At 36.1% G+C, this 23,566-nt stretch overlaps 1 protein-coding gene across 1 annotated transcript in view; it reads left to right on the top strand.

The window, feature by feature from the left end:
* NALCN (sodium leak channel, non-selective) overlaps window positions 1-23,566 on the top strand; it is a 225,785-nt gene that overhangs the window by 26,805 nt on the left and 175,414 nt on the right. Inside the window, exons 4-6 of the mRNA XM_059839301.1 lie at window positions 3,104-3,187; window positions 4,750-4,889; window positions 5,586-5,714. Coding sequence (XP_059695284.1) covers window positions 3,104-3,187; window positions 4,750-4,889; window positions 5,586-5,714 — 353 coding nt within the window. The remainder of the gene's footprint in view (window positions 1-3,103; window positions 3,188-4,749; window positions 4,890-5,585; window positions 5,715-23,566) is intronic.

Here is a 23,566-nt window from a genome sequence, read left to right as displayed (position 1 = left end):
GCGTTTTATCTTTAATATGCTCAGTGCAATTGAGAAAGTGGATCTTCCGACACCTTGTGGTGCTTTATTTTGGAGGAGTGGCAAATAATTTTGTTGTCTATATAGGCTGTAAATCATGTTGCTGGAGAAGTTTTCAGGACTTGCTGTGCACATCAAGAATCCACTATCAACTGTAGGCAGAAGGAAGTCAGAGCAATTTTAATGACTTCAAGAGATTTTGATTAGTCTCTGCGCAAGGCCTCTTGTCCACATTTGTAATCCTTCATGTTCTGGAATAGTGCATTTAGAAAAAAATACTACATGAAACTTCATCAACAATTCTCAGATTTCAGCAGATACAATGGGAAAAGGTTGTGGGGTTAACACATTGCAATACTTCACCTATTTTAGGTACGACGTCACCAGAGGTATTGAAATGTCATTTATTTGTATTCCTTTCCAAGTCTAAGAGCTGTCATTGACTGTGAGTGTGGTGTTTCAGACTAATGATTTTTTTCAAATGTGAATGAAACTCACTGTTCATTGCTATTAATAACAAGTTCTAGTCTGTGTTTAGCCAAAATTAGATTTTTCATAGAAGTACCACATATAGTCTGATTTTTGCATTAAGCAGAATGTGCTGGAAGCCTCAAAAATGCTTCCAAGAGCAACTAACATCCACATGTCAATACACAGTATAAAAGCATTAAAGATTCCCCACCACATCCAGTGCCAGAGAAACAGCAATGACATTAAAAGGATTTAGCCCAAGCCTCTCTACATCAAAGTGGAAAGAACCAGGAGCTCCCCTAAAAGGAGTAGTTTCTTCAGATGCAATTAAGGTGTTCTGAGTTTCCGTGGGTGATGCGCTGAAAGCCGCCCTTACTGGGAGAGTGTAGCGGTGGAAGCAGGCTGGGTGTGACAGTGAGAGCAGTGAGCTGCTGCAGCAGCCTAACTGGTGAGAAGACTGGAAAGGGTCATGACATCTTCCTTTGTAAAGAGAAAACAGCAAAGCTGCTTCAATCATTGTGGAGAGAAAAAACAGTTTCTAAAAAAAGATTTGGCTTTCAGTGAGAACTTGGTGGGTTATTCAGAGGAGGGTGAATGCAGGAATTCCTGACGAAGTTCATGCTCAGATCTGCACAGCACAATTCAGGGAAGACTTTTTGTTTAGACAAAGGGTGCTTAAGAGAAGAAAAGTAATTTTCAAGGAGTTCTTCAGCAAGAGAAAGACCAATCAGCATTTTTGTTCAGAGACACAATTGAAGGACTCAAGTAGCATGTTGATGCAAATCTCATTGGAGATTTGTTTCAGAGTAAGAAAGAGTGTGAGTAGCTGATCGCTGTGGAGAAATAACATGTTTCTGCTTCACAGGTACTGAGCATAACCACTAAATAGCTGAGTCCTCTCAGCCCTGAGTGAAGAGTTACTGATTAGCTCAGAGTTTATATGGGGAACTAAGTCTACTTTCTTCAGAATGACAGGCTAGAATTATGATGCAAAAGTTCCTGTTCTGTTGCTTCCCTGATTTGCAGTCTTCCTCCTCATAGTTCTTGAATTGAGAACTGTAATATCCTTATGTGTTAGAAATCTTTGTCTGAAAATAGTGCCAAAGTTCTCTGTCCTCTATTTCTGATTTGAAAATCACTTACTGTATTTTCCTGATTCCCTACCAGTTCACTTCTACCCTGGCGAATTTTTGCAGCTGAAATAAATTTTTAAAACTTATTTTGTCTCTATTTATACAATATATCATGCTGTCACCTACTGCAAGAAATAATAAATCATTTTTAGGATAGTGTATGTCACTGAAAATATTAGATTAAAACAAAACATCTTGTCTGTGCTTTTAGAATCAATGATAATGCTGAGACTTTAAAAAAAAATTGAAATAACTGTAACTGAGAAAAAGAAAAATGTTTATAAAGCCAGGACTCACATATGAGGCCAAAGTCCAGCAATGGCTTCAAAATTCTTAAGATGTGACAACAATTTTTCCCCAGTTATAGCTGTGAAAAGTGTTTGTCAAACATTGCCATTAGCACCTGGAAGATCACTTCAGAGGATCCAAAGAGCGTATAAGACAGGGAAGGCTGTATTAAATCTGTAGTGGAAAACTTCATTTAAAAAGGTGTTATTTTTGTGCCCTGAGATGCTCTGTCTTTTTCTGTGCATATGTTTCTACATGAATGGGACATCCACTTTCCTTAGGTGTATTTTTGTCTAGTCTCCCTTTCAAAAGCTTCTTTTCTCTACATGCATTTGTTCCCCAACTTTCTCCGTGCTTCACGAGGTGCACAAAGCTATCTAAAACTCAGCCATAATCTGTCTAATAAATGTAGATATTTTAAAGCTCAGTATTTGAAATGAAGTGTCAGGCATTAGCAGCCCAACAAAAAAGTGTTTTTATAGCTTGCAGTAGATGGCCTGTGTCACATGTTGTCAGGAATGGTGTGGAACGTGAGGATATTGAAACATGCAAACTGGAGCAGAGGTTGAGAATAGTGCAGTATAAAGGAAACTGAATTTGGGTGCAGAATTCTCCATGCTGCCTTTTAGGAGTGATCTCTGGATTGGACTTTCACCAAAACCGTGTTCTGATGTTACAGCGGTTACTGTCAAGTGTTTTTGAAATATCAAGGCTTCTCCAGAGCATGGAACATGATTGAAAACTTAGGAAGAAATGAATGTAAAGTGATACTGATTTAATTGAAGCTGTTCAACAATACTGAAATGAATAGCATAATGCTAGCTTGCCAGCATTTTACACTGATCTTCCTGTGTAAATATTTTATAATGGAAAATACAATGGAAAAGTAAGTCCAATGTTCATTTTTTGTGTGATTTTTGATTTACAGCTGTCTTTTTCAGGTTTTTTGACACAAACTTAGAAATATCATGCAAGAATTATGTTAGTATTTATTCACCCACACAATGTGTATATATGTTTCCAGTATATTCTGATCCAGATACTAGGCTTTTGGAGTCTTTGAAAAGTGGCCTTTTAAAAGTGCACAGGAAGAGCTGTGCATTTTAAAGAGCTCTTCCAAGAGATTTTACTTATGATGTTTATAAGTTCTGACAATAAACAAAAATTAATCTCTTAGCTTTCTTTTCTTGTAGGGTGATAGCTCGTATGTAAAGGATCGTTGGTGTGTGTTTGATGGGTTCATGGTCTTTTGTCTCTGGGTGTCACTGGTTTTACAGGTAATCATTTCCCTTCCTTTTACAATGGATAGTTCCTTAATTGTGAAAAATACATGGCACAATTAAATAAATGTGAGTTGGGGAAGCAGACTTATATATGGATCAAATTGTTTTAAAAAACCATGCTGAACTCAATGGATTTATAATTGCACATTGCAGCGTATCCACATTAGTAGTAGAATTTATCTTGATTATTTTTTCTGGCTTGATCTGAAGCTTATTAACATAAACCCTGTGCAGTCAGAAGGAGAAAGATGATCTTCAGAGAGACATTTCTCTCTTACTCCACATGACAGTTGTGCTCATTTCCTTCCAGTGAGTCTAGTAGGGTGCCATGGTGACTAGCTCAGGCACCTAAAGGGAGATTTATTCCAGTGGTAGATGTTTGCCATTCTGTAGTTGTAATGATATAGTGAGTAGAGTGTTTTCATGCAGTATCACTCATACCTAACAAAACATTTGCCAAAACTCATGTTAAAGTACAATGAAAAAAAAAAAAAAACCCAAAACATTTGGAAGCAGTTTGATAATTTTTTATAAAGCAGGAAACTTGGACTTTTTAAAAAAAAATTGCAGTGTTAAGGTATAGGTAAAATTTTGTCCTGCAAATTAATCAGTTCTTAACTGTAGCAGGTTTTCTGGGTAAGAACAGGTTGAAAACTGTGACATTGAGCTTACAATAAGATAGGGATTGTAAAAGTTTTGTAGTGATTGCTATTAGGCACTTCTAAAATTTTGGACAAATTGAAGATACATTGTAATTTTCTGTTTTTTACACAGGGGAGACTTTGGTACACCTTGCACACATGCAGAATGAAGGTTGATTGTAACAGATAAGAACTATACATTGCCCAGTTTATGCATTGCCAGGTTCCCTCTCCATTTTCTTAGTACTTTGAGCAAACATTAAATTAAGCAGTTACTCTCCAAGAGTGAGAGACAAAGATTAAAACAAGATATTTGCACCCAATCATTCAGCTAAATACTCTTTATTAAGTGCATAACCTGTCAGTGTATTGAAGAAATGGTTCCCTGTCCTGTGCCTTGGCTGAAATTTATATTGTAAGTGGAGTCTAGGAGATGATGTACGATTTTGTCATGCACTTGGAATTAAATGCAACTCATAGGCAGTCTGTGTACATGTACTTTTATATCACAGTAAAAACCTTAGTGCTTTGCAATGTTAGCAGAGACTGATTTTCATATTGGAAATATATTAATACTTCCAGCAATGTTGGGGGAAACGTGTGGGGTAGGACTGGCATAGAAACAGGCAGCTGGCACAAGCTTGCACAGTCTTCTTAAGTCATTTGAGACTCAAACATTATGAATGTGGGCAGAGTATATTTTGTGATTTTCATTAGGGTAATTTAGAAGTGAATTAAAGTATTTAAAAATACTTTTCTTTTTGAAAAGTGTGGTAGAAATAAACTGTAAAGTAAGCCAAGATTAAAAATGAAAATAAAAAACATGTATAGTATTAATAATTTTAAAAGCTCTGGTAGTGAACACAGGTGCAGGACAGCGTCTTCAAGACAAACAACTGATTTTTTTCTTTGTAGGTGTTTGAAATAGCTGAAATAGTTGATCAAATGTCACCTTGGGGCATGTTACGGATTCCACGACCACTCATTATGATTCGAGCATTCCGAATATATTTTCGTTTTGAGCTGCCAAGAACTAGGATAACAAATATCTTGAAGTAAGTAAGGCTGTTGTCTGAAAAATAACTGAGCTTATTTAAGCTTTGACTTAGAAGACTGACTATGTAGTCAATCAATGACCCTTCGTGCTTAATGGGCATTTTTCTCCTGAGTTTTAGTTCTGGCCAAAAAATTCCTGCTATTTTCTATGTTTAAGGAATCAGCAAGTTTTATAGAAAACAATCAGAACTTTCAAATGTTTAAATAAATTTTAAAGTATTTTGGTAATAAATGCAGCCAGAAATTTTCAACCAATGGCAGTAAATTCTGTTCCATTAATATGGCCGTTTAATAATCAAAGGGAATATCCTTAGTAGAGACATGTCATGATAATATGAAAGTGGTTTTGGTCTTTATTTGGTATCAAATTTATTCCATCACTGTGTCTTGTCTGTATGAGTCATTAAATACTATTTTACAAAGGCCAGATTTTAGGCATTTAATTTGGGTGTTTTTTTCCATCCTTCACAGTTTTCAGCTGGTTTAATTACCCTGACTTAGGGACTTATAAAAAAATCACAGCCCCGTTTTCTACTAGTGCACAAAGTGAGAGAACAGTTTTAAGGAGAAATGTTCTGCAGCATGAAATCCTGCTTGCTTTGCATGAGTATATTTTCAATTCTATTGATTCTCTTCTTTTCATGGGAGGCTTCACATTGCCTGTGCTTTCAGTGACCTGTTTGTCTTTTTGCCAGGCGTTCTGGAGAGCAAATATGGAGTGTTTCAATTTTCCTTCTGTTCTTTCTTCTCCTGTATGGGATCCTGGGTGTTCAAATGTTTGGAACTTTTACCTACCATTGTGTGACTGACGACACGCAGCCAGGGTGAGTTCACCTGTGCAGGCATGACATGGGCCTGTTCTTTCATTGCTTATGTTTTATTTTCATTGGCATCAGTAGATGTAAAATGGAGTTAATAGATTAAAAGCAGTCCAGAAAAATGCACTAAGGCAGATTGAGGAAACTGTGACAGAGAGGTTAAAATTTGTAGCATTTGGCTACGGTCTGACTTAGGGGGCTGAGTATGTTGGGTGGGGCAGGGAGGTGACAGAGCAGGAAAGCAAAGGGGACTTTTAAGAAGAGCATTGCCACTTTTGGCCAACCTGAGTCACTGATGATTCATCAGCTTTTGCACTCTTCTGTCTTTCTCTAGAATGTCTTTTTATGGGGCCAGACCTAAAGACACCCTAGAATCATAGAATAGTTTGGGCTGGAAGGGACTTTTAGCAGTCATCTAGTCCAACCTCCCTGAGATTAGCAGGGACTTCTTCAACTAGATCAGGTTGCTCAGAGTTCCTGTCCAACCTGACCTTGCATGTTTCCAGGGATGGGGCATCTCCCACCTCTCTGGGTAACCTCTTCCAGTATCCCAGGCCCTTTCTGAATTATTAATTCTCTGCGACCTGATGCTCAGAGTCAAAGACCCTTTTTTCCCCAGCCTTTGCAAAATACTGATGATAAATATTTTACGCTGGTGATTGAGGATACATCGTGTTCTTGATCCAACATGTACTTAACCACAAGATTACCTCAAAGTACAATGTAGCCTCTTGAGTCACTGGTATGGCTCATAAAATCATAGATAATATGCTTACCAGTCCTGTTGAATTGAGGGCTTGACTGTGTCCTTGAGTACCACTACATTGTGGGACTCTATTGCATCTGTTTCTTTGTTTGGTCCCTGTTCCTTTGGATACTGTTCCTTTGGATAGAGAGATGTTGGCTCTGGAGTTATGGCCTTTATTTTAGTCAAAATTGGATCCTTTTATTCCTGTTTTGAATTTGTCAGAACATAAAATTAATAGAGTAAGCATTGTAAGAAAGCAAAACACCACTTAATCTGCTAGTGAGCTGAATAAAATTTCTGATGATTGCAAAACTCTGTGTCAAAGCTTGTTCTAAAATAGAACCTAAAAGCTATCAAATATAAAATTAGAAGTGGCAGATACAAAAAAAGGTTATAAAATCATTTGAGAACGTGCCAGAGCAAATACTAAAATATGGTATTTTGTTAAATTAAAAAGAAAATTACTTTGGGACATTTTCCTAATTATATAATCAACAATATAGTAAAATGTGGAGCTGATCTTCGTATACTTCATGCACATATGTTCTTTCATTCTAACTGTTCCTCTCTTTTTTAAGAGAAAACCTTTATAGCACGGATATTTTGAGAGTTTCCTGTAGACATGGGGAAAAAATTATTTGTAAAAAATTTGCCTGTGGTAATGAGAAGGTCTGCAATTCTGTGAGTTATAGAATGTTATTTTAAAAAAAAAGTGGAATACAAAATGCAGGAAAGACTGGGCATCACGTAATTGCTTGTGTCACTGAATATAACTTTTCCTTGAAATCAGCAGAAAAAGATGAAATGTGACATAGTAATGTTTGCCATATGGAAATTAAATTTTGTAACTTTGGGGCTGCCCATAAAATTCTGCTAATTTTTTCATTAGTGTTTTTTTTAAATGGTATACAGAAACCCTTCAATTTTAGGTTTTTGAAAGGCTGGATTACAGGAAAACATTAAAAGGGACAAATATCCAGTGTATAAAATAAAGTTTAAAACCTGCCTAAATAGGGTTAAAGTTGGAACAGTCAAGTATGCAGAACAGAGGGAATTTCAGACTTGAGGTTGAATATCTAGCCTTAAATCCTTTTTCTTTCAATATTATCAAAAATACGTTTTTAGCTGTATAAGTATTAGAAATCTAATTTAAGTTACTTTTAAGGTAGCTGGGATAGGCACCTTCAGTAAGCAGTTAATCACTTTTGCCTTCTCCAGACCAGACTTACAATTTTAAATAGGCTCCCATGACTGTGTATGATGACTACAGTTACATTGGACACCACTTTTTTCCCTGAAAGTGTTCCTCCAGTTATTCTGATGAATGGTGCTCCTCCAAAGAACAACATGCTTTTTTCTTTGTTATTGACATGTGGATGTATACTTCAGTTTTGGCATACTATTCACGCCTACTCTGAAAACACTGATTTCCTCTTCTTGTTTGTAATACTTGTCATTATATGTTGTGAAGACTTACATCTATTTGTTCCTGCTTTAAATTTTGAGGAATGCAGTGCAGAAGCTCAGGTTGGAGTTAGGGTGTGCCTTCTTCATGTAGATCAGGACTGACCTTCCTGGAGTTAGCTCCAGAATTTATAATTCCCACCATGGGCTAGAAAAATAAATATAGAGAAAGAAATAACATTTCTGGTGCAAAAAGAGGCCATTATGGACAGATATTGGTCCAAAATATAGTTAGAAAGAAGAGGACATGACACTTCTGAATCCAGGAAAGTTTATTAGCTGGAATATAATAGAGCACAAAAGTATGAAAATTGCCTTACCAAATTTTACTTTTGTCTTTGAGGTTCAGTTTCTCAATTTTATAATGAGGGTTAAACACTCCTCTCAGAGGTTGAGTCTGTCTGTCTGTCTCTCTGTTTCAGGTGGCTCAGTTCCAGGCAATGGAGAGTGGCCAGAGTTGGCTCTACTTGTCCTTAAATAACTTATCTTTAATGAGCCACAGCTGTAAATTTTCATTATTTTTTCAAACCAGATCCCAGGCTCCCAAGTCTAGATTAGAAAAATGAAAAGCATCCAATTAGCGGCCACCTGTGAGAACTTTAATTTTAGGTGATTTGCCTCTTATTAGGCAGAACTTCATGGCAAGCAGGAAGGGTAAAATCTTATTTTTGTGGTCAAGACTTGATCTATTTCTGACATTTTAGAAATCACTCTTAAGTCTACTGCCTTATGAATTATTATTATGAGGGAGTCAAGTTTCTTTTGAAAATGGTTTCTTAAAAGCTTCCTATTCTTTTTTATTTGAAAGAACATGGTGTCTTCATCAGACACTTATTGCCTCTTTGACTGCAGAAAGTTCTTTTATCTTTCCATTCCTCTTAATGCCCACACTGCCTGACCTCCTGTCTCTCCACCTCCTGAGTCATTTTCTGATGTTAGCTATGACAAACAAAAATACTGAAGTGAGCTAACCACAACTGGATTTTCATTTTGTCTGAGAAATCAGCAGAATCTGACTTGCTTACAAAGGCTGAAAAGTTTATTGTTGTTTGATAAGTCCTTTTTCTCTTGTATTCTTGTGATTTTCTTCCCTATAAGGAACATTGTCTTCTTCTTATACAATTTTATTACTCTATTTCCTCATGATTATGACTTATCTTTTTCAACTATGCTGCAAAAAAATTTGCTTGATGATATCTCCAACCAACATATCTTTTCCTGCCAAGAATTTGTATATTATGTGGATTTCATAGTATGGATCCTCTTTAGTTTTTAAAAGATGGTTTGTTTTAAATGTAAAATCCAATTGTCTTGATAAATCTATATATTATAAACAGTTTGACAGAGTTGGTTTTTTGTTAGTTTTGGTTTTTTCTAGGGTTTTTTTTTGTTATATCTGAGATTAATTTCAGAGATATTCAAAATAAGGTGAAAATAGTTGTGTTCCCAGATCTACTGTAATTTATTCTTGGTTACCTCCAGTATACAAAAGGTACTTTAACACAGTACGGGAGAATGAAATTTTTTCTAAATCATTTCTGTAACTACTTACTGCTTTCTTTATTTTTACTCCCAAGATATATTTGACTACGCAAGGGTAATTCCAAAGCACATGATCGGTTTATATGTATTCCACAACAGTAAATTTTCCTTTTTTAAATCTCAGTCTGCACTGGAGCTAAGGGAAAGGAAGCCTCATCAAAAGAGAAAAAGCTAATATGGCTAACTGCCATAAATTGTAGTACTCACCTATTTATTTCCCCAAAGTCATTCTTTAAGGTGCCTTTTTTTAACACTTGCTAAGGTATAGGCTGAGTATTTCCATAGGCCTGTCTACCTGTCACCATGGAGGTCAATTTAAAATCGTTCTTTGCAAAGTTTCTTGCTTAAAGCAGAAGATGCCCAGGAAAACAGATAAGAAAAGTAATTACTGAGTAATGGAAAGATCTAAGAGGCTTCTGGTCATCTTTCCATCTGTCTATGGATAAGCCATGAAAATGTCAGAAAACAGCTTCAAAGACTCTGAAGCTGAAAGTTCACCACAATATGTAATAGAGTAAATAAATACAATTAAAAAGAACAAAAGGAATTTGAGATTCTTACATCAGCAGTGGGAAAGTAAGAATGAGTAATTAGGTTTCTGAGAAAGGGAAGAAATCAAAGCACAAGCTCAAAAAAATCAGTGTGATAGGACTTCTTTAACAGAGCACATTAATTTATTGATTTTAGTGTACAATCAGATCTGCTTTAATATTGTCTTTGGGACTTATTCACAATCTCTCTTACTGGTAGCATGTGTCTAGTATAAACTCCTCAAGGACAAGAGAAATTGAAAAAAAATTACTTTTGCAAGCCTGATGTTGTTTAATCCCCAACCAAAACCAGTCAAAAGTGGAAGTAATTCAGTTTAAATGGACTCATGTCAGAAGAATGAATGAGAGTGCTGGTGTGTTGAACAGTACTGGTGCCCAGGAGAAAGAGCCTTCAGGAGTTGGGCTCTTGTCACTTTCAGGGGGCATGTGGTTTCTGAGCAGAAATTCTGTTTTTTATTAGAATTGTTTTACGGATAGTTACCCAAAGTAATTACACTGTTGATTAATTTAACACATATTTTACACTGTTTCTGTTTTTCCAGCTCAATTTTAAACAAAAAGGTGACTTTTTAGTGATGGTCTAGGATAGAATGATGAGAACCCAATTACTTCAGCTCCTGGTGGCTAAGTAATGACATGTATTTGTCTGTATTAAGATTTGGAGTGGTTAAAATTTACACAATTCTCTGTCTCAGTGCAGACATCTAAGTTTATTAATTTTTTTCTCAGCCTGTCAATTTTTATGAGATTTTTTAAAGAATAAGTCTTTTTGAGTAAACTGGAGTGGATTTTATACATTTTTGGGAAATTGGCTCACTATAAATACAAGAATTTGAATAACATAATCTCCTCTTTGCTGTAGGGAAAGTTTTATATTGAAACACAAAAATTCTACCTGATAGTTGCTGTACAGAAATAACAGCTGGTGAGCACTGAGCTTTCCACAGAAACCTGCAGGAAACCAGGATTCCAGAAGTCAGAATATCCTCCAATGTATCACAAAATTGAGGGAAAGACCAGACATCCCCAGAAAAATGGAATCCCAAGAGTGATCTCCACTGAATCTGCTTGATGGGTGATTGGGTAGTGTTTGATTTCTTAAACGTAAAGGAAGCTAGGAAAGTTCTGTTCTTTATATTGCAACAGGAATCCAGGCAACTAATAGAGAAGGCTGCGGATGTCCTGACATTCACAGGTTAAATAACAGTTTTCACTGAGCAGTACATCCAATTCAGCCTTGAAGTGCTGTGCAAAAGAATCACTTCTAGATGTGCAAGCATTTATAAAGAACGCTGAGAAAGAATTTTAAAAGAGATCTGTTTCCATGTTGTTTCAGATCTCTTTTCATGAGTGATCTATTTAATACAGTATTTTGAAAACCAGGGGGCTGTTTTCAGTTTTTTGTATTGTTGTTTGGAAGATGAATGTGATGCCTAAATTCTATTCCTCTCCCTTGGATTAATGCAATTCAATAAGGCCTGGGATATGCTGGAATATTCATCCATCCCGAGATATTTGTGAGCACACTGAAGCCATCATCTCAGCTATTTTATTAGTTCTGAGAACTTGTGGAGAGTGGGTGGGAAGCAGGAAAACAGCAGAAGTCTATAAAAGGAGGAAAGAGACAGGACAAGAAAAGCCAGGGAATTATATCTGGGATACTGTAGGCTTAACTTCTTGCCCTGAAAGAATTCTGTGGTAAATAAACAAAACTTTTGTAAGCAGTTGGAAGAAAACAAGGAAGTGAGTAGGAGCTAATATGGATTTCTAAAGGATGAACCATGTCAAACCAATATAATTGCCTATGGCAGCATAACAGCCACGAGAACTGAGTGTCATATTTCTTCAGTTTAGGAAGGCTTTGTAGCAGTCTCACAGGACATTTTTGTAAACTGGCAGGAGAAACATGGTTGAGGTGAAAATAATCATAGAATAGGTCCAAAACTGCTTAAAAAACATGCTCAGTGAGATGCTATTAATATCTGAACAGAAAGAATGGGGATCCTCATAAGTCTGCCATGTTCTTTTTGGAGTTTCATTAATATCCTGCATGGTGGCACGCTCATTGCACTGAGGATGATGTGAGGTTGGGAAGAACTGCACACGTTTTGGAAGACAAGATTAGAATGAAAATGGTCTTGAAAAATTGAAGAATGGCTCTGAAAAGTTGGATGAAAGGCAGCAGGGACAATATACTGCACTTAGGGAAAACCAGCTGTACAAATACAGCATAGTGAGTCATGTAGAAAAGGTAGTTCTGCATAAAGTGATTTAGAAGCATAATGGAAGAACAGAGATCAACAGTACTGTGCTCATGAAAAAATGTAAAATTGTAGTATCTTACAACATATAGGCATCGTCTGGAGAGAGTCTGAAGGAGACAAATATATAGAGAGAGCAAAGTTGATAAAGAGTGTTCAGCAGTTTTTTTATAAAAGAGTAGTGAACATATCACAGGTTTTGTGTGGATAAGTACTTTTGCACAGACTAAGGGAATCTGGTCACTCTTTCTGTAATACACTAGAATAAGAAGTACATGTACGAAATTTCAGGATGAAAATTTCATGTAAGACAGGACATTAGGAAACAAGTTTGCAGTGGTAGGTATAAAGTTGCACCTATTTCTTAGAGAGGATCCCAGTTTCACTCCTGAGGATCTTCAAAGCATCCTGTGGGAACTTCTCTTGGGAAAAGTAGAAATAGACTGGGGCAGAGAACTGCATCTAACGTCCTTGTTGAGTGTTCGTATCCAACCTTATTTTTCTGTGATTTTATGTGGTCTCTCTTGACAAAACAAAGGGTCAGGTATTGTTATCCTGGGCATCCGAAGAACAATTTGCCTTTGCTACATCCCTTTTAAAGGGAGACACATTGGAAGTGAAGAGGATTGGATGCAGAGCTATTGCACATTAGGACAGAAGTGAGACTGGCGTCCTGCAGTGTTTATTATTTTCTCTCCCTTTGTGTACCAACTAAGATGAGAGCCTATTCATGAATGTTCCAACTTCATTTTTCATCCAACCCCACATGGAATGCCCAAAACACCCACCAAAACATGTTTTTTACTATCAGAAGTTCTATTATTAATTTTTTTGTTCCAGTTATATAAAATACGTTTGTACTCAATCTTTACATATGTCTCTTATCACTGCTTATGTAGTTGGGCCCTCACTCCTCTGCTACCTCTCTCATGAAAGATTGAAGAGATTTTAATAAATTTCAAGAAAAGCCCCCAAATCCAGTGTCATTCCTTAGTGTAGAAGACCTGCCTTTATACTCAGTGAACTACAGTGTTTGCACTTGGCACAAATGCACACCACATTCGCTCTTTTCCAGTGCCTAAAATACTTGCCACCCTTTTGTCCCTTTTGTAGCAGACTGTGCTGGGTTCACTGATGTGTGATTTGACCAGTTTTCTTCACAAATTTGTACGTCACTGCCACCTTCTTCCTTTCAGCTCCTTGTCTTCATCTCCAGTTTGCCTCAAATAAAGGCTTAGCATCCTCATCCCTTCTCCTTCTTAGGGGTGGCTGCCAAGGCAGTAGGAACAAGAGTCATTACCTGGTACAGTTTAGCCTTCTGTGCTGTCTGCCTCTTTTCTTAATTGTCATGGCCATTGCCTGGTGGCAGTATTAAAACTACAATCCAAACCAACTTATTGTAAACTTCCACCTGGCAGGTTAATGAGAAGGGCTTTTCAGCTACTATTTGAGGACAAAGCTTTGGTTACAATCTCTCAAAACCTCATTCATTTTTTCTTTAGAGCTGGAGGTAGCCTGAAGGCTTGAAGGCTAGACCAATTTGAGATTTTGTATTTGGGTCTCTTGGAAACCCAGCAATATTTTAGATCCCTGAAAAAATTATTTGATCTTACTGTGGGTCTGCAGCTGTGTATTTTAATGATACTTTTGCCTGCAATGCCCTGACAGAGAAGCCCTTTCACCAGATAAACCAGCAATCCAGTTTTGGCAGTAAGTCTTCCTGCCTACTTTGAGTACCAGTCATGCTATCAAATGGAGATATCAAGCTGCTTTCTCCCAGGTAAAGTGAGAGCTTTGGCAGATGGGCCTTGTCAGATGGCCAGTCACCAAATGCCAGTTCCTTTTTGAGCGAGCTGGATGATGTTGAAAATTTTTTCTTGGGTGCTCAGTGGTAGCAGCCCCTTTTTCTGGGCTAAGTCACATCTCCTGCCATTTCAGATGGTTGTGACTGGTGTGTGTAAATGCATTTGATGAAGGCATCCTGTGTATGGTCTTCACACTTTGCAACATAACCTTTAGGAAGGAATTAGTCTTGCATGTAGTTCAGATTTGGATTCAGGGCAGTATTTTTTTATCATTCTGAAGATCACCCTGTCTGGTGCCTAAAGAAAAAACTCTAGTGAGATAAAATTGTATGTTGCAGTGGTCCAGAGAAAGAGTCAGGAAAACCTTCCCCACTCATTGGTTGTAGCAAACTCTGCTTTGTGGGTGAGGTGTCCAAAAGTGCTTGTAAGCTTTGATGGAAGTAATTTCCAGATGAACTTCAATTTTGGGATTTTCAAATCCTACAGTGCAGATTATTGGCCTTGTGTTTTCCCTATAGTGGTTAGACAGCAACTTACAAGATATTTTTCTCTATTTCATCCAGAGAACTCCAATATATAACCTTAGGATTTTTGGAGTGGTCCTGAACATACTTTAAAATCAGCTTGGATACCGTCTTCAGCTTAGATTGTTACACAAATTTCAGTTCATGACTTTGCAATTTAAAAGACAAGAAAGGTGTTTTTTTCCTCTTTCTTTTAAATTCTATAAATAAATGCTGTTTTGGATTATATTAGTGCTATATGTATGAGATCACTTCAACTTGTAAATAAGTCTAATTTAATGTACCTCAGTGACATGCAGATTCATGCAAGCTAGCTGGATTTGATTTTAACTCTTCTTGTTTATGTCCTGTACATTAAGCACTCAGAGTGACAGCCTCCTTCATTGTGTAAGTGCCATTAATTCATGTTGTTTTAATTCTTCTGAAACAAGTTTTGCATTAGCATACATAGCATGCAATTGCCATTTGAATTCAGCTCTGTCAGGACTGACTGTTGCAGTCACAAAAATGGGGTGTAATTGAGTTATGTCATGTGGAATTTGATGAAATCTCAAAATAGTACTGTTTGTGCATGTTACTTTATAAACAAATGCATACTGGAATTTCTGACATTTTCTTTTTTGAGCCTTTTTTCTAGTGCTTGTATGTACATTTCAGTACTTTCCACAGGATGTGTTTCTTCTTTTGCTCATTTTCCTGTGGTGAACTTCCATGACTTACTTACTTTGAAGGGTAATGGCTGAGTAAGTTGAATTTAATTTCCTGCAATGCCAGTAACAAGTGATCAAACCAATAGCTTGTCAAATTTGTTGAGAAACCATCCTGTTTTCATTTGGGCATTCTCATTTGGTTCATTTCATGACACTATTGCCTTTCTGTAACATAAATTATGTGCCATGAGGACAGAATCATCTGACTTTGATGTTAGCACTTCTGCTAGGAATCTAAATGCCCTGAATTTCCTCTCTAGCTGTCAGAGAGAGAAGGGTGCCTCAGGACTGTGGATGAACCCCACTGGCCATGAACCTCTGGAGAGGTATTTCTCTGTCTTCATTGCCTAAAATGAGGTAGGGTAAGTCAGGACATCAGAGCTGCAGTCTTTACTTGTGCAGCTCCTTCTAGGGCTCAGCAAAGAGGTGTTGGATCTTTGAACTTTTGCACCCTGAAGTGTGAGATAAGGATGGTGATTTAATCCGAATCTGTTCAAAATTCCTGTGCAGTGAGTAGCAATAGAAGGAACATCAAAGGTACATTTTTAGATTCTAACTTAGGTCACATGTGAAATGAAAAAATACTACAATCAAAGTCAAACCCAACTTTACTCAGTATTGCTGCCTCACATAATAGGCAGTCTGATGTAATGGTGCCTTTTACTGGTGACTAATTACTGAATATGGGCAGGAGAAGAAAGTGCATAAGACCATTCCTTTTTGTAATTTGTTGAATAAACATGTAAATAATTTTTGTCTTCTAAAATTGGCAAAAAAAAGTAAGACTATCCAAGTTTCATCCATAGACTCCAATTTACACACTACAAGATTGTGAAAACTAGCAAAAAAAAATCCCAATACTGAAGCCTGAAAGTGAATAGATAGTAAATAAAAGATCTAAACTGAGTTGCAAGATATTAAAAAAATAATTTACATTGGGAAAATTTACTGAAAGAAAATATATTACCAGTAGTGAGATATTACAATATCTATATATTGAATTTCAAATTAAAAGTAACTATTGGAACATCTAGTCAGGCTTCAATTTGTTTCCCTTCTATGACACCTTATGGCTTGTGTCTGACTCCAGTGCATCTCCTAGGTGTGTATCTATTCTTGACTGGTTTGCAGAAGAACAGTCATAAGCAAGGGAACTTTTTATTTCTTAAAAAAGCTATTTCACTTTTAAAAAGTATTCCTAATTCATCATTTTTATTTGTCTTGCCTTCCACTGTTAGCTTTCTATTCTTATTCTTGTTATAATTTTTTATGCCAGATTACACAAAACCTTAATTCCTAGTATTTTCTCTGGGTGAATCCACTTAGAACAATTGAAGCACCTTTCAATAAGTTTTTCAGCTAACATTATTTAGCTCTTTAGATCTTTTACTGCAAACCATCTTCTTCAGTGTTATAATTTTCATTTTTTCTATGACTTCCTCTGTTTTTAAAACATTAAACCATGATCAAAAATCAGTATGCAATACTAATGATAATTTGTAGGAGATTCATGCGCAGAGGAACATTAATTCATTATTGCTTTTGTGTGCACGGTCTGAGAAAGCTGTTTTTTTCTTGCCATGATGTTATTGGGGCTAATATGAGAGGATGCCTTGTTATATCCCCTCATCTCAAGTTTTGTGCGGCACCTATATTCTATAACATAGTATTTCCATCCTCTTATCCCTTTTAATCCACAGGCCACAGGCCATAAGATTTGCTTTCAGTGATCCCGCCATTATAACCTTGCATTTGGCTGTATTAAAGCACATTTTAGGTTGTTTGATCAAGCTAACCAAGTAATTTTGATAACTTGCCTTTTTCTTATTGTTATTTATGTTTATTTCCTTATTCTTATTTTTATATCTTTCTCCCTCATTGATTCTAGTAGATAATTTTGATCATTTCACTGGGAAGTGTTTTTTGACATGTCAGTTAATCAGTTTTCAGCCCATTTAGCTGGTACTTTATTGATATTATATAGTGCCAATTTTTTAATCAGTCATATGTTACTGAATGAATTGCTTTCCAAAGTCCAAGATAGGCAATTTTATTTGAAAAATCTGTAATCTTAAAAAAATCATGTTGCTATGATGAGAATTATTTTCTCTAAATCCATTCTGGCTGCCATTTATTACATTAATGTTCTTTACTCCTTTCCAAATAGACTTTTTTATCAGCTTGCTCTTTCTTTTGTATTGCTTGATGTTAGGCTAAGCACTTGGGCTGCTTGTTCTTTAAAAATTAATGGCACATTAGCATTCTCCCGGAATTTCCCTGCTATTTCAAGATTGATCAAAAATTAATGGAAGAGATGCCCTCGGTTATTTGGGCTTGTTGATTTGAATATAATTATCCCTAACAGATGCTCTCTGGTATTCTCTTCAGTTACTAATTCTTGATTAGTAGAATCTGTGTTTGCCAAGCTAAAATGTAAAATACGGAACGTTGCCAAAGCTTAAGCTTTGTGTTTATGCTGTTTGTAAAGCCATGAGTCCTTAAGCATGCCCTATCTTATCTTTCAATATGATAAAAGTAATGAATAGATATAAGAGAAAATCTGTTACCAGAAAGAGTTGAAAGCTTTATAGTTATAATTACAGATATAATTATGAGAAACATTAAATATGGATGAAAACTTTGCACTTACAGTTTAAAAGATAACACAGGTTTTGTTGTTGGATTAAAAACAGGAAACTAGCTCTGAAAGTATAGTACATGAAACTTTAAATTTGACCAAAAGTAAAATATTTAAAAATTACCCTTGGGAATACTCAGGAACACTAAGATTATAAAACATCAGAGGAAGAATTGTGCCTAAAAAAATCTGCAGTCCTTAAACCAGAGAGGTACTCTCTGACATTTCTTTCACTTTCACCAGTGATTTTGGATGACAGTTCTAGATTCTCTAGAACCTGTAATGGCTCCAGCAGAAGCATGATTCTAAGTTGGCACCTCTTTCTGCACAAATTAGAAAGTGTATCAGTAGAACTCGATTGCAGTATGGTGCCAGTTCACTGAAGTTAACAATCATATATGTGTCTCACTGCAGTGACAAGAATGAATGCAAAGTTGGAAAAATTATAATGAGTTACTACTGGACATTTTAGAAATATCAATATCAGTGATTTATTTTTTAATATTGTCCTTGTTAAGCTGAGGTCATAATGGGGTAATAATTATGAAAATAGTAAGCAGAAGACATTGTGATAGAAACAAAGCTGTGACAATTATTATAGCACAATATTGTTATTATGCTAACAATTGTGCAGGAGCAGCTGTTACTATTGTTAGGCCTGTAAAAAGAGCATTAGTGTAAGGAAGTAGTCTAGGAGCCATCTCTTAACAGCAGTTGTATGTGCAGAGTTTCCCACTTAGAGAAGGAAAAGAAGAAGGAGGAAAGTACTTGATTGGATGAGCACACAAAGAATTAAGACATGGCTTTGGAAATAAGAGATACATATAAAAGGAAAAATCAAAGGCATTTTGCCTGGGTTCTTAGATTGTTTTCATGGTCACTATGCAACAAATAAACTTTAACCTTTCTCAATTTAACTTTTTGCAAGGAATCAGGTAAAAAGCAAGCAATTTTCTATCTAGGCTCCCTGTCTTTCAAGTTCCCAGAGTTTCTGAAAACAAACTTGGAATACTAAATAAAAATTCAAATATTTTTTACTGCTTAATGGTATCATCAGGTGTACAGCAGTTGCCATGAATTATCTGAGCCTTTAAGAGGATAAGTTCTAATTTAAAAAGTAATTTAAAACTTCCCTTCTCCACAATGTTTCTGTATAATATTGTCATAAGAAGAATCTTAATCACATATTTTCTCATTTTTACTGGTTTAAAATTACAGCAATTAATTATAGTTATGCCATGAGTATTTTTTCTTTTTATCTCCATAAATTCTCTTCCTTAAGGAAAGTCTTTGTTTGGAGAACAAGGTTATATGCTCTGTAACTGGCTGAAGGTGCAGGGGGAAAACAAACTAAGGCTGAGGACTTGGCTGATCATAGGAAGTGTCATTTTTTTTCTATCTTGAAGGGTTTTTAACTTGATGCACTTACCCATGGGCAGGCATTTGGTGTCACTGATGTATCCAAGATGCTCAAGTAGGTCACAGGGCTCTCAGAGACCTGTGACCTCCTAGATCAGCATCTAAGTACTGAGGGCCACCATGAGGCATTCCCAAGGCAGCAGTAATCAGTGTGAGGAAAATAAAATTGAGTTACAAGTTTCGGCTATTTACATTGACTCAGTTGTGGGAGGGAGCTTTAAATCTAGAGTGTGAAGTGTTGGTGACTAAACAACTTAATCTGCATTTGGTGTGAGAATCTGTTCTTTTGTATGATTTAATGAATTAGAAATATATTTGTAAAAAAGAAGTTTTTATTTGCTACCCTAGCAATTAGAATTTGCTTTATCATATTTGTGAACTGAGAGGTTCCACTACCATTAATATACATCTATACATATTTTGCTTTTATATTTTGTTGTTTCAAAAAAAGCACCAAAACATTGTTAAAAACAGAATTCATACTGGAAAAGTAAGCTGACCTTACTTTTCCAGTATGAATTCAGCTTGTAAATTACATCTCATTTCATAGAATACTGAAATAAAATAAAATTTAAAGCTTTAAAAAATAGGTTTGTAAACTAATATAATTGTGTTGAATAGTGTGTGGAAGTTGTTTTGTGGTAGTAGGTGACCCTGATTTTCAGAATAAAGACAAATTAATAGATATCGTTGACCTATATATGTAAGAGAACAGTGTGTTAATATTCATCAGATAACTTGTCTAAAGTCAATGTAGAAACACAGTATTACTTCATCAGAAAGCATTTATTGAGAGATCCTAGCTCAGTGTTCATTTAATTTGAGCTTCAGGAAAAAGGTCTGTGTAGCACGGAGTTCTCTGGATTTATTTAAAGATTATTGCTAGAGTCTCACTAGCTTGGTGCTTTTCCCTTGTGTTTTGGGAATCTGGCAAAGCAGAAGCATCTCTTCTGAAACAAATAGGATTGGATTTTTTTTTTTTTTTCAGAATTGCATGTTCAGAGTTAGATGTCTAGCAGAAGAAAAAAACTATAATTCTTGATATCTAAAAGAAAAATCTTCTATCAGTCATCTGATCTAAGCTTATTTTGGTATTAGTACTTTCTATACAGCAGTGTCCACTTTTTGTTTAGGTTCTATACTTTCTGAATTTGTTGCTTGACATTAAATCCCAGTTATTGAGAGTAATCTTTTAAGTCTTCAGAACTGCATAATCATTCTCTGTTCTCAAAGGTTTTTTCTCTCCTTCATCATATGCTTGGTGTGATTTTGATGAAGCTGGGTTCAGAGGGTCCCTCAGGTCACTAATGAAAATGGATAGCACAGAGCACAGTGCCAATTCCTCTGAGCCCCAGTTAATGTATTGCTCCCTCTTTGGAAGTTGCACCATTGCTATTTATTTGCATCATGGTCTATCAGCCATTTTTTATGTCTGCTATGGTATTTTTAACATGCAGTAGCTCTCCAGTCAGCAGCTGGGCAGTGCCTGGTTTTGTACAGGGACAGACATAGGGTTCCTTTTAAAAAATACAGAAAACCTTGCAGCTCCAGTTGTCATTTTTACTTCTTAGCTTCTTTACCTAATCAACCACTTCAAATTATTTTTATTACCTTATCAATAAGTATACTACTTAGGTTTTGGTTTGGGGATTTTTTAAAAATTTTCTGGATCTGGAAACTGCACAAAAAGCTTTCTAATTTGGAATGGCTTTCTGGTGATATCCTGTAAAATTAATAGAATACCAGAATTAAAAAAAATCCCTTTTTTTTCCCCCATATCTATTTTCAGCAGAGAAAGGCTAGCAGAAAACAGGAAGCTAGAATCTTCCACGGTAATGTGTCTCTTTGAAGAACTGCTCTAATAAGGAGAAGGTGCTGTAAGAGGGATTTGCTCTCACATGAGCACATGGTGGTTGAAAGACCAGTTTTGTAACAGATGCCCTGGAAAACAGGACTGTACTCCCAAGAGACATCAATTCATGTCCTTCCTGTGGTATACATATGTATGTAATCGTAACATTCTTCTGGCACTTAAAAACATGTCAGAGTAATAGTCCTATGTCTTTTGCAACAATCTTCTTATTGAAGGATGCCTGTCAAGTCAGGTGAAGTCAATTGTCTCCTTCCCCATCCTTGGCATTCCTGTGGAGAACTAATTTCTCAGCTTGCCTGTTGGATTGATGCTGCACTCCACAGACTCTGCACAGAAATATTGTGGGACTATTGGGATAAATTATTTCTTGTTCATAAATTTATCCAGGCAATTTATCCTGTTCAGCAAGACGTTTAAGCACATTGCCTAATTGAACTTTTGAGATGCTTAAAACTAGTTATGGGCTGAACCAGTATCTCAGTACTTAATTGATACTGAGTGTGGTCAATGAGGAATAAAATTTAAATCATCTTATATTGAAAACATCTGGTGATATTCTAGCCACTTTTAGTTATCTAATGTTCTCTAGTCCCTGTGTACAAGTCTATGCTTATTTACTGTCTTGAGACAGAACACAAGTTGCCAAGGGACAGTGATCAAAAAGGCCTGTATCTGTGCGGGTACTATAAGCAGAGAGACTTCATTTTTAGCCTCAATCATACTCAGTGCACAAAGACACCTTCTTTTTTTTTTTTTTTCCCTTTAAGAGGAGGTTAAATAAAAAAAATTATCTAAGTTTAAATGAAGCATTTAAATGACTGCTTTGCATTGCAGTGATTGAGAGCCAGCGATGCTTTTAATAATATGCCCTCACACTGCTGCCCTCTTGGGATTTGAGGGATTTTTTAATGCAAGCCATAATGTGTAATTCATTGGCTACCAGTAGCTGGAGTTCTGAAGCTGCCTGTGCCAGTGAATTAATTTTAATTTCTAAAAATATATGTAAAATATTGTTTTATATTAATCCCATATATGATAATGGCTTTTGGATAGCAGTATCATAAATCTAACATAAAGCATGAAACTGGGTATCTAGTTCAAAGAAATTAGGGTGAACAGATTAATTTTGAAATACTTGAATGGCACGTGCTGAGCATGTTTACAAATGTGGAACAAATACACATATGCTTGTGGATCTGTCCTTTTAATTATGCACATTGCTAAATTTCAGGGCGTTCTTTAAAACTCCATCTGGAATTTTACATGTCTGTGTGTGCATCCATGCAGATACATATGTCTCTCTGGTATCATAAAGAAATGACTACAGGATAGATGCCACAATTATTATTTATCTGCATTTATAATTGCCTAGGAAAAATTTTATAGGATGTTTTGTTTTCACATTGACAGATTTCAAATATTGTAACGCTATTCCATGCAGTGCATAAAAGCAATAAAAATAAAGTAATTAGAGCTTCTGTTCACCCAGTTTAGTTGTCAAAATGCATCTTTGAGTTAGATTAAAGGAAAAGGACTTTCAGAAGAACAAAAAGATACTAATTATATTAAAGGGCAGGCTGAAAAGTTTCACCTTTTCTGTGGACAAGCAAGATAATTTAAAATTATGTATTTTAAGACACTGGTTGATGCCTCAGGATAACAGAGTGAATACTACTGCTTTTTTTTTCATAACTTTCAGCAATTCATTTTGGGTATTTTTATATCAAAAGTTTGTGCTGTAACCAGGAAGTCAAAATTAACCTGAACATGAAATGAAAATGCTATTGACTTTTTTTTTTCTCTGACCAGAACTCATTGTGATTAGCTTTTCATGTCTGATTTGAAATTGCCCTAGAACTGAACCAAAAATCAGGATTTTTCATTTGCTAGATGAGAGAATACAAGCAGGGAGAAAAACAGTTGTTGCTTAGCTCATCCAGCTGAGTTGGAGCCTTATTTGAACCTTTCTTCTCTTGGGTTTGCCCAGTGGCCCCATAGCACGAGTAACGTGAATCCCCACTTCTGTGCTGTGTTGCTTTGCAGACCCTGGCAGGGAGCTGCTCAGGGTGGAGGGCGGTTCCCTAAGGTTACCTCTTAACTAAACTACCTCTGGGAAAATGGGGTGATCAGTCTGTGGCAAAGGATTGTGTATTGTGATTATTAACTAGGCACTGTAGGTGATTAAGGGGAGTCAAATGCCTGAGCTTCTCCTTCCCAAAGTTTGGGAGTACTTAGATAACCCATATTTGTGTGTCCATGCCACAGGTATAGATTTAATAGAACAGAGAGCAACAACTATGTCCTCCCTATCCTTTTAGCTTCT

This window comes from Haemorhous mexicanus, chromosome 2 (assembly GCF_027477595.1).
Source record: "Haemorhous mexicanus isolate bHaeMex1 chromosome 2, bHaeMex1.pri, whole genome shotgun sequence".
Classification (NCBI taxonomy): Eukaryota; Metazoa; Chordata; class Aves; order Passeriformes; family Fringillidae; genus Haemorhous; species Haemorhous mexicanus.
Note: the sequence above shows the minus strand (reverse complement) of the source record. Positions and strands in the feature narration are given on the sequence as shown.